The sequence below is a fragment of the Branchiostoma belcheri genome, unplaced genomic scaffold (assembly GCF_001625305.1).
Source record: "Branchiostoma belcheri isolate BF01 breed outbred unplaced genomic scaffold, Haploidv18h27 scaffold16, whole genome shotgun sequence".
Classification (NCBI taxonomy): domain Eukaryota; kingdom Metazoa; phylum Chordata; class Leptocardii; order Amphioxiformes; family Branchiostomatidae; genus Branchiostoma; species Branchiostoma belcheri.
In genome coordinates this window covers 1,945,689-1,961,676 of record NW_017803046.1, presented here as the reverse complement: position 1 = coordinate 1,961,676, position 15,988 = coordinate 1,945,689, and the positions used below count along the sequence as shown (strand labels likewise).

The 15,988-nt window shown below is 39.4% G+C and overlaps 1 protein-coding gene across 2 annotated transcripts in view; it reads right to left on the bottom strand.

Moving 5' to 3' along the window:
- Window positions 1-8: 8 nt before the first annotated feature.
- The window catches only part of LOC109466136 (phospholipid-transporting ATPase ID-like), a 29,772-nt gene continuing 13,792 nt past the window's right edge, over window positions 9-15,988 (bottom strand). For both annotated transcript variants that reach the window (XM_019763782.1, XM_019763779.1), the window contains 25 exons: window positions 14,727-14,825; window positions 14,120-14,181; window positions 13,847-13,919; window positions 12,934-13,004; window positions 12,650-12,732; window positions 12,057-12,304; window positions 11,665-11,739; window positions 11,171-11,292; window positions 10,618-10,826; window positions 10,148-10,191; window positions 9,484-9,646; window positions 9,097-9,176; window positions 8,754-8,855; window positions 8,184-8,306; window positions 7,806-7,903; window positions 7,272-7,410; window positions 6,893-6,932; window positions 5,324-5,556; window positions 3,788-3,971; window positions 3,266-3,347; window positions 2,727-2,868; window positions 2,183-2,266; window positions 1,372-1,617; window positions 935-1,198; window positions 9-409 (listed from right to left, as the gene is read on the bottom strand). In XM_019763782.1, coding sequence (XP_019619341.1) covers window positions 158-409; window positions 935-1,198; window positions 1,372-1,617; window positions 2,183-2,266; window positions 2,727-2,868; window positions 3,266-3,347; window positions 3,788-3,971; window positions 5,324-5,556; window positions 6,893-6,932; window positions 7,272-7,410; window positions 7,806-7,903; window positions 8,184-8,306; window positions 8,754-8,855; window positions 9,097-9,176; window positions 9,484-9,646; window positions 10,148-10,191; window positions 10,618-10,826; window positions 11,171-11,292; window positions 11,665-11,739; window positions 12,057-12,304; window positions 12,650-12,732; window positions 12,934-13,004; window positions 13,847-13,919; window positions 14,120-14,181; window positions 14,727-14,825 — 3,318 coding nt within the window. In that variant the 3' untranslated portion in view covers window positions 9-157. The remainder of the gene's footprint in view (window positions 410-934; window positions 1,199-1,371; window positions 1,618-2,182; window positions 2,267-2,726; window positions 2,869-3,265; window positions 3,348-3,787; window positions 3,972-5,323; window positions 5,557-6,892; window positions 6,933-7,271; window positions 7,411-7,805; window positions 7,904-8,183; window positions 8,307-8,753; window positions 8,856-9,096; window positions 9,177-9,483; window positions 9,647-10,147; window positions 10,192-10,617; window positions 10,827-11,170; window positions 11,293-11,664; window positions 11,740-12,056; window positions 12,305-12,649; window positions 12,733-12,933; window positions 13,005-13,846; window positions 13,920-14,119; window positions 14,182-14,726; window positions 14,826-15,988) is intronic.

The following is a 15,988-nucleotide window of genomic DNA, read 5'->3' as shown; positions in this document are numbered from 1 at the left end:
TTTTCTGCTAATCTACTATAAAATGGGGAAAATCGAAATATTCTATACAATTACAAATTCTAGAGATCTCAAGGCTTGCAAAGTTGTTTTTTTTTCAATTTGAAGCTAACAATTGAAGAGCTGTAGATTCTGAAGTTGGTAGAGTGAAGACTTCTTTTTAAACGTCATACTGTAAGTCTTCAGCTGAAGCTCGCTCCTTTAGATTATGTTCTGACAACCTTTGGCCTATTTTCTTCTGTCTCATCTTGATGGTGCCAGATGTGATTAGCCTGCCGAAGCCCTCCTGGTGGGCGAATGCATAGCCAGATCTCCTGGAGCTGGGGCGGTGGGACAGACGGGAGGACTTCCGTCGCAGCAGCTGAGAAGTGGTGCGCTTGCTGGTCTTGGACAGTTGCTGTGCCAGCCGTATCTGTGGGACAAAAAAGTCACCCATAAGAATGGACCAAGAAGTGGAATTTCTCATGTCATGTTTCCTCTTAAAAAGCAAGTCAAAAGATTGAATTTTGAAATGTGGACTGTGAGGAGAGCTAAATACAAAATGAACTGCACAATGAATTTGTTTTGAGAAAGGGTAAGCTACAGAGCCTGAGGGGTAGAAAAAAAGTTGATGAATCCAAGCCACCCTTATTCATTCATTCCTTCAGCTACTTCAAAACAAGCTCAACAGTTAGGGCAGGCCACTGTTTTTCAACTTCGAATTCCTTTTGGGCAATATTGGAATTGAAGACAGATACAGTATTCAATGTGATAATGTGCAGTGTAAAATAGTCACATTCCTCGTACAATTTTTCCATCGTAGGATTTTTAGTGAGGCTATCACAAAACCAATAGTTACTGTAAACCCACACAATTTTCTGTCACAAGAACAAAAAATTGCTCAATTTCCTGTCAAAAACATATCATAAGTAATATCCTGAATCCTGAGACAGCTCACCCTGTCTGACAGTGTTGGCCTGAGGTCTCTCATGAGGAACCTGATGGCGACGACAGGCAGCAGGCAGACCAGCACGGTCAGCAGCACCGTGAACCACAGCGTGGGCTGGCTCAGCACGTTCCTCGCCACACCCACGAACGGGAACTGGGCCAGCTTGTACAGGCCGTCGCTGTACACGATGAGGCTGGCGCCGAAGTACCAGGCGATACTCCCCCAGATGAAGAAATGGTTGATCCCTGTCCAGTATGCTGTGTCCAAACCAATCTGCAGAGAGAAATAAACTTTTTAACAACTCAATGAAATCAATAATACAACTGTTTACTTGACACAACATTAGTACATCCTGAGGATTTGAACCCAGAACCTTTAGGTGCAACAACCCTAACCTAATCACAAGCCCACCATAAAATGTACATCTCACAAGACCTTGATCTCACCTGTAGACTGACTGTAATAACCAGTGCTGTTCCGATGGTCAGACCAAACACCTGGTGAGACTCAAAGTCCTTCCCGTCGCTCCTCATGGCCTCACACACGGCGCCGTACGGGATGAAGAACAGGGCCAGAGACGTCAGGACGCCGTGCAGCAGGCTGATAAGGAAAATCTTCTTGTTGAAGAAGAGGTTGTACTGCCCTGGCACGTACAGCTTGGGGTACTTGACACAATTGTCTTCATTCACATCCTGGTTGGATGAAAAAAATGCCATGTTATAATATAGCAAAAAAAAAAAATCAAACTTGTCTTTAGGCCACACTGACTTAATTTTATGGATGAAATCCTCTGAAGACACCCAAACTAGTGTGCGTGGGCGAATAAAAAAATTCCAACCAAAAAAAAATGCTGCTAAACCACAGGAACACAAAGGTGGTATTGTGACTTTGCAGTAGTACATAGCTACTTATACAACAAGCCTACATGCTGGCCTTTTGCAGCATTTATGAGTCAGCACTGTACTGAGTTCTTGAGTTCCTGGAGCTTCGGCATCCTGGGTGCCATCCTCCGTAGTTACCGACGGCTCCCTATTGTTGCTAGCTACTATTGACTATGGTGGCTGGCACCCAGGCCAGAGCCTCATTGGAAGTGATTTCTTTTTGAGAACAGGCAAAAATCAATGCTCACGTAGATGTCATCCATGAAATTAAATCAGTGTGGCCCTCTGTGGTATTTTTTATCCAAGTTTAAACTGATGAAGTGTACTAAAGGAATGTGGCATATGAATGTATAGTGATGAAAACTGTTACCCATACCTGATCAAAGAGGGCCATGGCCAAAACAGGCAAGGATGTGTACATGATGTTGTAGAAAGTGATGAACCACTGGTCATAAACAGTCTGTATGGGGGAAAATACATGTACATGACACAAATTATAGTCTGACACATGTAGAAATTGTTTGCCTTCATTTGGCATCTTAATCATTATTACTTTTGACTTTGTTTAGTCTTTTGCTGTTTATTTGCTGTATTATGAGACTTGAGATTAGTGGAGAGGAACTGCACAAATTAAAAACGTGAAAATGAAGCCACTTAACATTTCTTCTGTAAAAACATCTTAGGTTCATAATTATCAGCAAATAAAGTTTTCTTTTGCTTCAAAATATTACACACTAAGGAAAACCACCACTCTTACATAAACTTCAGACAACAAATTTCTTGACAATATAGGCCCTTTCTAAAAGCTGGTCTAGAAACTACTACATACTATTACTACATTACATATCCCTAACAGGTTTAAACTTATTTGTGTGTAGTAAATCAAAACATCATGAAGTAAATGTAACTTAAAGACTTACCTGTGCAGAAAATCCCACAAAGAAAGAATACCAGAAGTGACAGAGGGTGAAGGCAAAGTTCTTGTAGAAGAAGTACTTGAGAAACTTGCACATTCTGTAGTAGGACCAGCGACCATGGACCAGTAGCAACCGCTCCAGATACGTTCTCGTGTCAAGGCATAGACAACAAGTCTACTGTTACAGTACAACTGCCTAAAGGCACGGATTCACTAATCTCTGAACAGACGTGCGTCTGTGTCTGGATTTTGCATGAATTATTGTTTTTTATACCTCTTCTAGCATTTACCTCTTCTAGTCTTTACCTAAGGATCCATCAAAGTCATTATGAGACACTACAGCATGATGTTAGATGTCCTGAAGACATATTGTCTATAGAGTAGTATGAAATACAAACTGTATGTTACACAATTTATCATAAAGTTGGAATGGAGATTTCTGATTGACCTAAACATGGGTAGTACTTCAAATGAACTTTCTTTTGGCATCCCTCTAAGGTGCTTAAATGTAGCTTAACACACAGACACTTTGTAAAAGGATATCTGAACTGGGCGAAGGAAAAGTCACTGGCCAGAACTGCCTGCATTCCCTCCTGGCCGCTGATGCCAACTCCGATATGGGCAGCTGCAAAACAAAAAATTAAGCACATAAACATTCACTACTACACACTTAACTGTAGGAAGATTCATTGCCCATGGTACTGGCACACCTACAAAGACAAGCACAGGATAGATTGGGACAGTGTTAAGGAAGCTATCTAGAGGCAAGGCATTCTCATTCAGGACTGTCAGTCATAGCCAAAGCTGTAGGGCTGATATCAATTAGGATTTTATCATGGACAATATTGTCTGATGGAGACCATAACTAAGGCAAGGCACCACTTTAATGAATAGGGTCAACAGAGGTCACCACTCTATTGTATTTGAGGCATTAAATGCTACTAGTGTTCTAGACTGCTGCTGTTTAAGTGCTTGAACAACTCTGTGGCTTAAGGGTTATAGAAATGGAGATGGGGACTACCTTATACACCAAAAGCTGCAGGAAGAACTTTTAAAACATCCTACCTTTGATCATGCTGACATCATTGGCCCCGTCGCCTATGGCCAGGGTGACGGCCTGTTTGTGCTTCTTGACCAGCTCCACCACCAGGGCCTTCTGTAGGGGGGTGACCCGACAGCAGATCACAGCCTTAGACAGGGACGCCACATTCAGGAACTCAATCTCCATCTCCTTCTCCAGGGCATACACCTACAGTAAACAATCAATCATTTACATGACGAAATAATGTAGAACATGATTTAGAGCAAAACATTTGATGGGGATGGGGGCCGGTAACCTCTATCAGTCTTCGGGAGGCGGCTGGAAAGAGTAAAAGTTGGCCAAATAGATAGATAATATGCAAAGGAATTGGTCCGCAAGAGTACAGTTTGATGCACCCAACTCCCCTGGCATGTTCTCTTACTATTTGGCTAAATTCTACTCTTTCCAGGTGCCTCCCAAAGCCTGGTAGAGGCTAGAGGCCAGACTATTGTGCATGGAAGCAATCATTGGAGCGAACTGGAGCTAGAAAGGATTCCAGGTCTGGATACTAGTACATTACTTTCAACTCAGCAACCTGGGAAAAGACTTGTTTACAATTCTTTTGGAGAAAAATGCACCAAGCCGAAGCTCTTTGTAAAACAATGCATGAGAATAATGGATGAGTAGAGAGCGGCCAGGAAAGCCAGGACTGGCCATTTGGGGCCCCAGCAGTGGTGAGATGCTCATTCATCCAAGCCATAAGAGAACCAAGCATAATCACCGAAACATACTATTGAAAGGGAAAATGGTTGAAATTGATGAAATAGCTTTGCTACTGCCCATGTAAAAAAATAACAATGACTCTTGTCTATCATTACAATATCTCAGCAGATTAAGAAATGGTGGCTGCTATAGATAAAATCCTGCTACAATGTATATGAGTAGGAACTGGAATTTGTGTCCAAGCAGATGTGATGAGGTACAAAAATGTACCTTCAGCCTCAAGGTGCCAAACATGATCTCACAAACACTAGGGGGACACAAACCTGAAGGTCTTCTGGTACATTAAGTGGGTCTTTTGAAAAGGGGGATGAACCTGAGAAACAAGCAGTACAGAATGAAGATAACTAAAAGTCTTTCACAATCATATATACTTCTCAACTGCGAAAGTCTGAAAAAAAATTCTTATCAGATATATGACCCTACATTCAGATATATTTCAATTAAATTCAGTATTAAATGCAACTTGGCAAAATATAATTCTTTGTTTCACAACCTAAATCACCAACTTCTCAGCTGCCTTCATCAATGAAGGTGTAATGAACTGCTACATGTACTACAAGTACTTGTCACCAGGTGGCGCTGCAGCAAGAACACTGCTGCCCCAAACATGACTGTCTGAATTCTCCTCCTCAGTTCATGCTGCAAGCAGCTCTAAGTAGCTACTGAAATGTTGGCATGTAAAAGCATTTAGGATGTGAAACAAAGAATGCTATTTTCCAATGACCCTCAAATCCAATGACACTCTTCACAAAATGTAAGACATGTTCACAGTTGTGATGGTACGAAGCAGCTCTTACTAAGCTGTGTCCGTTGATGACCAGGGCGAACTCCTTGTCGCCCATGTCGACCATGCTGGTGGCTCTGGGGTCCTTGATCATGACTTCCCTGCACCCCACCATGTCTTTGATCTTCTTGAAGGCGTTGGCCAGCTCGACGCGGACCTCCTCCTTGGAGTGAGCTCCCACGATGAACACGTCCTCCATCTCATCAGTCAGCATGTTACAGGAGTAACCGATGTTGATGGCAGTTTCTAAACAAATGTAGTAGGTAAATACATTTCAACTGTGCACAAACATTTCAACTCTGGCTATGGCCACTATCTAGTCTGATACCGGTATTGCCTTTTTACTCTATCCTCCTTTACCTTACAAAAGAGTTTTAAAATGGTAGAATCTGCTTTCTTGGCTTTGCACTCAGCACTTGAGGAAAAGTGTATGATAGTTGAACACCACTACAAGTAGACAAAGCCCCCCTAATATGAGGGGGGCAGGGTGGGCCCAAGGGCTATAAAAATGGAAATGGGCACAACCCTGGCCTCTACACCAGAGGGCATTTGAAGGACTTTTAACTCAGTAATGAAGACTGTGTCTCCTCTTTTTAGGGGTCTAAAATTTAGGGGTCTAAAACTATTTCCTTGGTTCTCCAACTTTATAAATGAAAATTGGGACATAGGGACAAGAGGATATCTGTATCCAGGGCTTATACTGAGTGTACCAAGGTTCCCTATTGTTTTGCCAGTTCAGCAGAATTTTCACAATCCGAGAACCAATAAACCAAATTACCATGGCCTTTACATCAAGATCATGTGATCCAGGCTTGTGTTAAACCATTAATTGGGTTGTCAGTAGAAGGCAAGAATAAGTCAGTAACTACTCCAATCAATCATCTTGTTCACCCCTTTCATCACTTTTGATGTATTACCAAGAAAGTAGGATGACAGCATAGGAAATCCTAGAACTAATCCTTATGAATAAGGAAGTGGGGAATCATTTGTCTCCCTCAGAAATGTCAGGGTTACTTGTGGAAGAAACTGTGTGGGAACCTGTGAGATGTGATATTTGCATCCTGTTATGTATCACTTATGAGTAAATGTCATCCATTGGTTTGAATTGTCCAAAGTTCAGCTGTGATTCTGCCGTCATGGTTTTGAAGGATGACATTCCAGTATAATAATTGTTGTCTGGACTAATTAAGGGTTTCACCAGGGTTATATTCTATTCCCTCAGCTGTGCAAACTCTTGCTCACTTCTTTTTGTGATTTGACCAAATTTTTGTTTCTTTTGTATAACCGGTAAGTGTAACACCAGTTTTGTACAGTGGGTACAAACTACGTACATACATGTATAATACTACAAACAGTAAGGTTTGAGACACTCACACTGGGATGGAATCCTACCAGGCCACAACATTAGGTCCTGCTAGAGATTTGTACCCAGAACCTTTAGATTCTAAGTAAAAAAAACGTAGCCAGAAGACCAGCTTGCCACCTTAGCATTAATTGAAATCTTTCCATATTAGACTATCATGGACAATTTCTTCTGCCAAGACAATATTGAAACACAAACTTAATATAAAAAAGTTATTACCTTGTTTGTCTCCTGTGAGAACCCAAATTTTCATGTTTGCCTAAAATAGACATAAACAATTTAACAATTCTGTTATTTCAACCACTCTTAGATATAATTATATAGTGACTATACATGTAGTATATAGTGAAATTCATTTCAAAGTTGGCTCGTTTTTTGTGTAAGTCTATATAATCTGTGTTGGTCTGGAGTTATGTCTGCAATAGTTTGAAAGCATACATGTAGAAAGTGAGCCAAACATGTACAAATACAAACATACATATTCACATGTGTGTTCGTTACATCTGATTCATTAGTGAGCGGTGACTTCAAGGATGTGTAACAAGCTCTTAGTATGTTGTTAGAAAGCTACGATAAGACTTTAAGATTCCCTACATACATCAGCCAGATTAGCAATTGTGTCAGGTACTCCATCTTGTAGTTTGTCCTCTATAGCAGTGGCCCCCAGGAGCATCATATCCTGTTCTATCTCCTCATACACTACGTCAAGCTTTTCATCACGATCTTCCAAAGAAGTGCTGCATTTTGAGAAATCCAGAGGTTATTAGAGCTTTGATCTTTACTGAGCAGGATAGAGTCCTGGATGATTAGACAATATATAGTAGAACTATCTTGCAATGTTAAATGTTACATTACACAGAAGTAGATGGAAACAGAGCAAAGAACTCTATAGAGCAGGACTACAAAATCACAAACATGTATGAATGGAGTATGGGGTGTACCTGAACCAAAGTATCTCATTACAAGTACAGTAAGTTATGTAGTTACATTCTTTAAGAGATGAATACATGGCTGTCATGTACATAATACTACATGTAATACATTTGTAGTATGTAAATTGAGCCTGGATAGAGGAAAATCAGTACTATTGTGGCACATAGCTGTTATAGTAGTAGTAGTAACTGTTTCTTACCTAGCTTCATGATGCCTGGATTTCCACTCCTCATAATAGTTTGGGTCCAGCTCTTTTGAAGCCAAACATAGTGTCCGGAGACCATCACAAGCAAATTTCTGTCAACAGAACAATTATTCTATTATGCAGGACTTAGAACCACAGGATCAAAAGTTTGAGACTTATCTATAAAATTATTCAATACAAATCATGATCAACTTATAGTAAAAACATGATCAGCACAAAAATATCCTTTCCTCAATTATGTACATGCGTATCAAGATAATCCAGACTGGGTCTATTTATTGATTGATGTCTGTACCAAGCATTGGCACTGTTAAATCTCGACTTACACCATCTACAACAAAGCAAACATCTTCAACACCCTGTTCAACTCACGTTGAGGTGCTCGGTGGTTACTGCCTGCAGGTCGGAGCAGTTCTGACTGAGGTGTTCATAGATGATGGAGTCTGCACCTTTACACAGCAGCAGCAGCTTCCCATCAGTAGTCCTAACAATCACCTAAAACACAAACATACAGCATACACACATGATCAACTTCCCATTCATAACAATCAACTAAAACACAACATATGCATTATGTGGACTCCCCATTCCTTACAACTGTAATCACCTAATATACATATGTGTAAATTAATGTTAACTTTCCCCTGACTTGTACCTTAAGCCATCAGGCCAAACCAGCTCATTTCCTTGGTTTCTGGACATCTTAGTGAAAGCATAAAAATGAGGTCTTGGGAAAGCTGTGTAACAACCTTTCTCCTTGGACTCCGTTTTAATGTAATAACACTACAGATACAAAATATATTTATTCTAGTTTAGCATTGTTTTGTCATTAAACCCAAGATTTCTTTTTAAAAAGTTAGTCCCAAATGCATTTTTATGCAAAACGAGGCATGAAATAAAAAAGTTCACTCAAGTATCTCCTGCATGTATTATCCTACTTACCGACATTCTTTTGCGGACGTTGTTAAAGTCAAGGATGTGGAGAAGCTCATAGGTGACCTCCTTATCCTGGTCCTTGATGGTGATGGTGTTAGGAGTACGTGCCTGTAAGGGGAAAGTTTTCATTATCATAATATTGATATAAAAATTATGTACCAAGAAATGACCACAGTATGTAGGTGGCCATATCCAAAGTGTATTACATAATGTTATTACTGTTTCAGGCACTAGCAACTTTTGAGCAAAACGTTTTTATAATCAAGAGAACAAGAAATTGGCACCTGGTCCAAACTGGCTAACTAATCAACAGTTACTGAATGCACAGGAAGAAAAGTTACTAACTCACCAGAAAGACAGTGCCAAAGTTTTTAGCTGCAGACACCAGGGCTCCTTCATCTGGGGACTGTGCCTGATACTCAAGCAGTCCTGAAAATCAAAGGTCAGACATGTTATATCAAACTAAAACATAACAAACCCTATATCATTGTTGTGATTACAATGAACAGCGAGGGCTTAAACAAAGGCTCTTTATATTGAATGTTTTATGTGTGTAATGCCTGTCTATCACGCTTGCAGCTTGCTTGTGGTAGAACAACCTGAAATATGTCCTTCTGGAGGAGTTGAGGCACTACCCAGGTGTCAGCCAATCAGATACTCCCATTATAACTTAGCAGCCAATCAAGTTGCCCCCTGATAATTTGATTAGGAACATCATGACTAGAACTTAGCTTACCATTCTTTTCCTCAGGCATGACCGTGTGACAGAGAGCCAGGAGGCGGAAAAAGTTGGTCACATTTTCGTCTCCTTTATTGATGTCATCCAACAGGGTCTGGTCATAGAACGTGAAGCTCTTATCAGAATACACGTTCCCAGAGAAGTCCACTTTCTTGGTGAACTGTAAAGAAATCAAAGAAAAATTTAGATTTTATAGCTTTACTCAAAACACACATTAACAAAACATGCATTCAAAAATGTTGAAGCTACCAAGATCTTGCTTGAAAGTTACAAGAAATTCTGAGTCTTTTCTGTGTATACGTGTAAATAATGAACTCCAGAAGATTGATGTACTACCTACAATGTCCTTGCTACAATGAACTTGATGTATTTCTTGCATCATTTATGCAAGGTGAGGCAACTACAATGTAAACATGAATTATTAATTACTGTCTTACTATCAAGATATGAATAATGTATTGAAATACAAGAAAGTGAGACTACCAATTGAAAGAAGTGCTACTGGTCTACTAATATTATGAAGAACAGTGGTGGTGTGTTTGTGTTTCTAGGCACAGATTTTTTTAAATCTAAAAAAAATTTAGATTTAAAAACTTCTTTGGAACCTTCAAAGACATAGCAGCTACAGAATAATCATGTGATTTCTATACTATACATGTACCTCAGTTATATCCATGGGGTTGCCATCCTTGTCATACACATCTCCTACACAAAAGAAAAAAACACAAATTAGAAGACTTATCAAATACTATACCACATATTTTTAAAAATTTGCATTCAGATTTTCTATAGCTTGACTGAACATACCAATTACATAATTACCAATTAGTACATAATTGTACATTTTCTGTTTCTTGCATCACGGTATCATATTTATAACACATCATTTTAAGACTTTCATGAAAATATGATGAACCTTTCAAATGCAAAAGCTATCATTTGTCTCTAATAACATAAGAAGGCATATGTATCATAACAAGGAAGACCTTTCCTGGCATTTTGCAGATCAGAGATGGCAAAGACAGAAACCTCACTGCTCCCTCTGGCAGAACATATAGAAACTACAATTCAGATACCTAACTAAAAACACATACAGTCAAGTATCAAGTAGTATGTTTATTACAATCTTACCGTATAGCTTCCCATTGATGGAACACTTGTTGAAGGCCATGATGTTCTGAGTCAGCGTTCCGGTCTTGTCGGAAAAGACGTACTCGATTTGCCCCAGCTCCTCGTTTAGCGTGGTGGTGCGAGCCTTGGCGGGGGTGTGTTTGGCAGCGTAGTACATTTTGCTGTCCCAGTTGATGAAGAGGCTATGGCCCATTCGAATGATCTCAACACTGCAGATGGAAAGGTACAATGTACATTGTATGGTGAGTGGCCTATATCACAAGTACAAGACATTGCAGGGCTCAAAATTCATTTTTAGGAATAGGTGCACTACTGCACCAAACCTAAAAAATTGGGTGCAATAATCTTAAACATATATATTTAATATCTTTACACACATAAACCTATAAAAATATTTGGGTCCACCGGCCGGTACACCAACCAAAAAATTGGGTGCGCAGGTCCAATTTTGGTGACCCAAGGTGCACATACAGCCAGTATTTTGAGCCCTGCATTGGAAAGCATATGTGTTCCAGGAATGTTTTTCCATCATAAACCTGTTGCATGACCTTACCTGACATATAAAGAGATGGGCACCACAGTGTTGAGGATGATGATGTAGGACAGGAACACTAAAGCTGCAATTTCTGCAGGGTTGTTTGTAAACACCTCCCACGGCAGGTAAGCTCTGAAGTACTACAGAAGAGGAAAAGAAAATGTTAGGGGATACTCAAGGCAATGGTGATGCCTTATAACTATGACCAGTCAGAAGCGCCCCCTCACTATCTTAATGTCAACTGCAGGTGAACTACAGATGAAGTAAAGATGGACTGTTGTGAGAAGGTACAGTAATAGCAAATTGCAGCATCTTCATTCATACCTTGCTACATGTATATCATTTTTAAAAATTTCAACAAAAGGTAGAAATTTAAAAATAACCATGGCAATAGCTTTTCTTGGGCCTTTTATTATGCATATTCTACAATTATGTTCACGGTGCCAGTGCACCTCATAGATTGAGAGTGAGTTTTGAACAGTCTTACTACCAACATACAACTAAAAACTCACCTGCCCAACATATGATTCCCAAACCCCACAGGCTATAGCACATATGAGTGCCATGCACACAAGGAAACCAAAGATCTGCAAAAGACAAAGAAGAGGATTCAATGTAAAATTTTGTACAGTGAGACTTTATGCAAAGTCTTGATGCTATTTCCTGTCAATATTATTAATAACATTCCTTGCTAATACATACAGATCCTATCTATATACTAGAGTTGTCATATGATTATGATACATGATTTAATAGACAAGAAACCTTGACCTTGACTTATTCATCTTGTAGCTTTCAAAGTTTTTTGTTCTTTCTGTCAACAGAGCAATTATTATTATATAATAAAACTGTTTAACATAATATTGTTTCTATCCCTTTTGGGCAGGAACATGTAACTCCTCACCCAGAGAACAATGACGTTCATCAGCTGGTCGATGTGCGTCCGTTTGAACCTGGACTGCCCGCTGTTCATCATCAGCTTGGTGTCCTGCCCGGCGAACACGACCACACCGTAGCACCACTGGGTGTTCCGCAGCACGCAGCCGCGCAGCAGGATCTGGTCGTTGCAGAGGGAGAACTTCTCCCCGTTCCACTCCAGGGTTCCCTCAAACTTGTCCAGCTTGTTGTTTGGAGGCTCACAGGTGATGTGGCCTGCAACAGAATGGAAGACAACGATATAAAAGTCTCCTATATCAGAATTCTTAATAATACCCGAACAAATACTGAATAAGAAATACACGTATCTTCACAACCACTTGTGTTTCTGATGTTTCAATGACCACTCTGGTTCTGTCATCTCCATCAGGGCAATTCTGACTGGTTCACTGTGCAATGCAGCTAGGTATTAATGGTACTGACGCTATTAATCATCAATCTTTCACCAACCTGATTAAATTATTTACGGAATACATGCCACATTATTTTGCCCATTCAAGATGCTCAGTGACAGGTAGAATTGCACAGGCAGGAACATGAACTTGAAGGCTAAGTCCTCACCATTGAACTGCCCCAGACTGTGGATGTCATCTCCTAACTCAGCTGTCTCCACCAGAGCCTGTCTGCACTTCAAGTTAGTCTCCCTGAAAATACAAACACCATACTTCACTCACATGCTGTCAAACTTGCTTGTAACCAATTCTTGACATTGCAAATTCTTTCGGTCCACCACAACTGCTACTGTCATGTATTTCTACCCAGGTTTGCTTGCAAACATTGAATTTCGAGTTTACAACTGGAGTTACATGTACTGCATGATAGTGTGTAATCAATGTGATACTTACCCATCTAGCTCTGCTGTTTCAATGTAACAAAGGCCATGAGGTTCAGATGTGGATAGCAGCAAGAGATCAGCCTGGAGCAACATTTACAGAAACCACACTTATGGCAGTCTGATAGACCAAATAGTGAAATACAACTGAAAATAGTGAAAGACATCATGGGGCATTATCTAAATATCTAAATTACACAATGTATTTTGTATTGTTTTGCTTTGTTTTGCTGTATCTATACTGTACTCCAGGACATTTTCACTAACTTCAAGTCTACATCAATTGCTTTCTATACATGGAACTTTAAAACATAGATTCCTCCAATCAACATATAATATTTGTCACAAAGACATATGTGAACAAATGACATAATATATGGATTTCTTCTGTAGATCCAATTTTATATGGAAACTTCATTAGAATTAAGCATGGTGAATATAACAGCTAACTGAGCATTCCTCATCAATCAATATTAATTAGCGGAGTGCTGACCTGTCCTATTGATTGACGGGACCTGACACACTATTGGGATTTCCCCAAAGTATAACACACCTGTTCAACGTATTGCAATAAACCGTTTCATGGTTAAAACTATGAATGCACAAGGTTTAAGTTGAAGGCCCTTGTACACATCAGGGGTTGAATGAACTCGTGAAAATGATATTTTCTAATGCCAAAGATCATAGACAAAACCTGCAAAACCTTATGCTATGGGACATGCCCCCAAAGGTTCTAGAATGCCAGGACTATACATTTGGAGCTATAATGATGCCACCTGACAGAACAGGTAGGAAGTGCACCCTAGCTGTTGGAGCATCTCTGAGTCCTAGTAAGTTATAAAGCTGAATGATCAGATCGATGTTTCCAGAAAAGTCAGCACATGAGATCTGCAACAGCTTTACACTCGGAGTCCAAGATTGCTTACCGCAACAAAGGCGTCACTCTCCATGCGAATTATGTCTCCAACTTGTACGTTCATCCAGTTTTCTTCGGTAAGACTGAGGACAGAACACATGTTGTAACACGATGTATCCGATGAATTGAACTGAACATAACAGTCTAGATGTAAATACATCCACATTATACGTTACTAAGCATGGTAAGTGGATCTACATTATGAGTTGGGAGTGGGACCATTACAAGAAAGGGAAAGTTGATACAAAAGAATGTATGTACACTGGTGAAGCAGTCTACTTACACGCCATTCCGGAGAACTTGGGACTTCCTGTTATTTACTAAGTTGTCACTTTGGTGACGTCTCTGAAAACAAATTTCACAAGAAAATGTTACACTATTTGACTTACATACATTTTTGCAATACAATAGTACTTGCCTTTCACTTGACAGCACTTTACAACGGAAATGAAGTGATCATAATTGATGTAACTCCATGTACAAATTGTTTTCTGCAGCATGTATGATCTCCCTGAGGCATGATAACAAAATTTGAATTATCTATCACAATGATAAATTACTGTAACAGAATTTCGTATTTGCTGTGCAAACAAGATGCTAATCTTAATTTTTATATATGTAACATGTTTTCCAACTTAAGCCATATTAAAACGTGACCACCTGTGTCACACTTTCTTTTCATAGAATTTCAGCTAGGCAATGCATGGTAGAACCAACCATCGATTAGGATCTATGACAGAATTTTGTATAACATTTCACTGACTGTCCCAAAAAAAGCCCTTAATTTGTTGTCACAAACATGAAACTCATAATAAGATTTTTGTGACAAGAAATTGTTGCCCACAATCAAAAATGATTTAATAACACTGAAAATTCTGAGGTATACTTACAACATCATCCACTAAATCTTTGAGAGCTGTGATGGAGAGCACAATGACCAATGGAACTGCAGTGGTGACTGGTGTTAGGGATGAGATTGCTGGTATGACCTGAAAAGAAATCATTTCTATCATTACAAACTAATCATATAGTATGTACTTCTTTTTGTGATACTTGCTGTACATCATTTAAATGTACACTTTTTACGCGACCTTTTGTGCTTAGCTCTTGTTTCAACAATATTTCATTTCACTAAAACATAGTGACTGTCAATCTATCCAGCAAATATAAACATATTGATTCCATTCAGAGCTACTTAACAATGTTAACTGTATCTACAGAAGATGAAGGTTAGAGACCTGCTAATAATATACTAGCATGCAGACTACTGATGTACCATAGACGACCATAACTCTGTATTAACTACAACAAAATCTGGTCGTTGAAGGTCATTACAGATACTATCTGAACATTATAAAATGTCAACTTCATTTCAGAATACTCTGTAACTTCATTTAAGGTCGAGGGGACTTAAATTATTTGCCATAAACAAGGTCTTGTGGTATTTTAAGCCAACACATTGTGTATTGATGGCAGCAAACAGTGTAACTGTTGCAATTTTCCAATGGAGAGGTCAGTTTGAAAACTACAAAAACCACAGTAAGCATATTTCAAGATCTACAGTATTGTCCTAGCGATGCCATTCTGTTCTTTTATCAATGGTCTCCATGGGAGGCAGCCCTTTATAACAGAAGATACCAGAAAGACTTTAATCCTGTAGATAATCACATTGCCTCAGCCCTATTCAACAAGAAAGAATTTTGCTCTCCCTGCCTGCTAATCTAGCATTCTGCTGGAATTGCTTTTAGTATGATTGTAGAGTGCATACACTACCTCCCTGAAATGGGAGTCTTTTCCAAGGTCAACAATACTGGTCTATTTGAAGTAGGGCCTCAATTACTTGGTTCCTTGTTTCTTTACAATTTTAACCTTTGGCACACTAAAATAGCCAGTTCTCGACCAGTTCTCGATTTGTTACGGGGTTAAAAGATGGTTAGAGCAAAGATTTACCAGATTTACCAAGATAAAAACAGAGTATCGAGAGGAAAATTTAAGTCTGTCGATATTCACTCCCTGAAATGTGTGCAACACCAACATTGTTACCCTCATACTCTGTTTTCATGCCATTATGATCTTTCAGCTCTGAATCAGCATATCTTTTCTTGTAACCCAAGAAACAACAAATTAGATTAGTGTGGCCTAACTGTAAGGT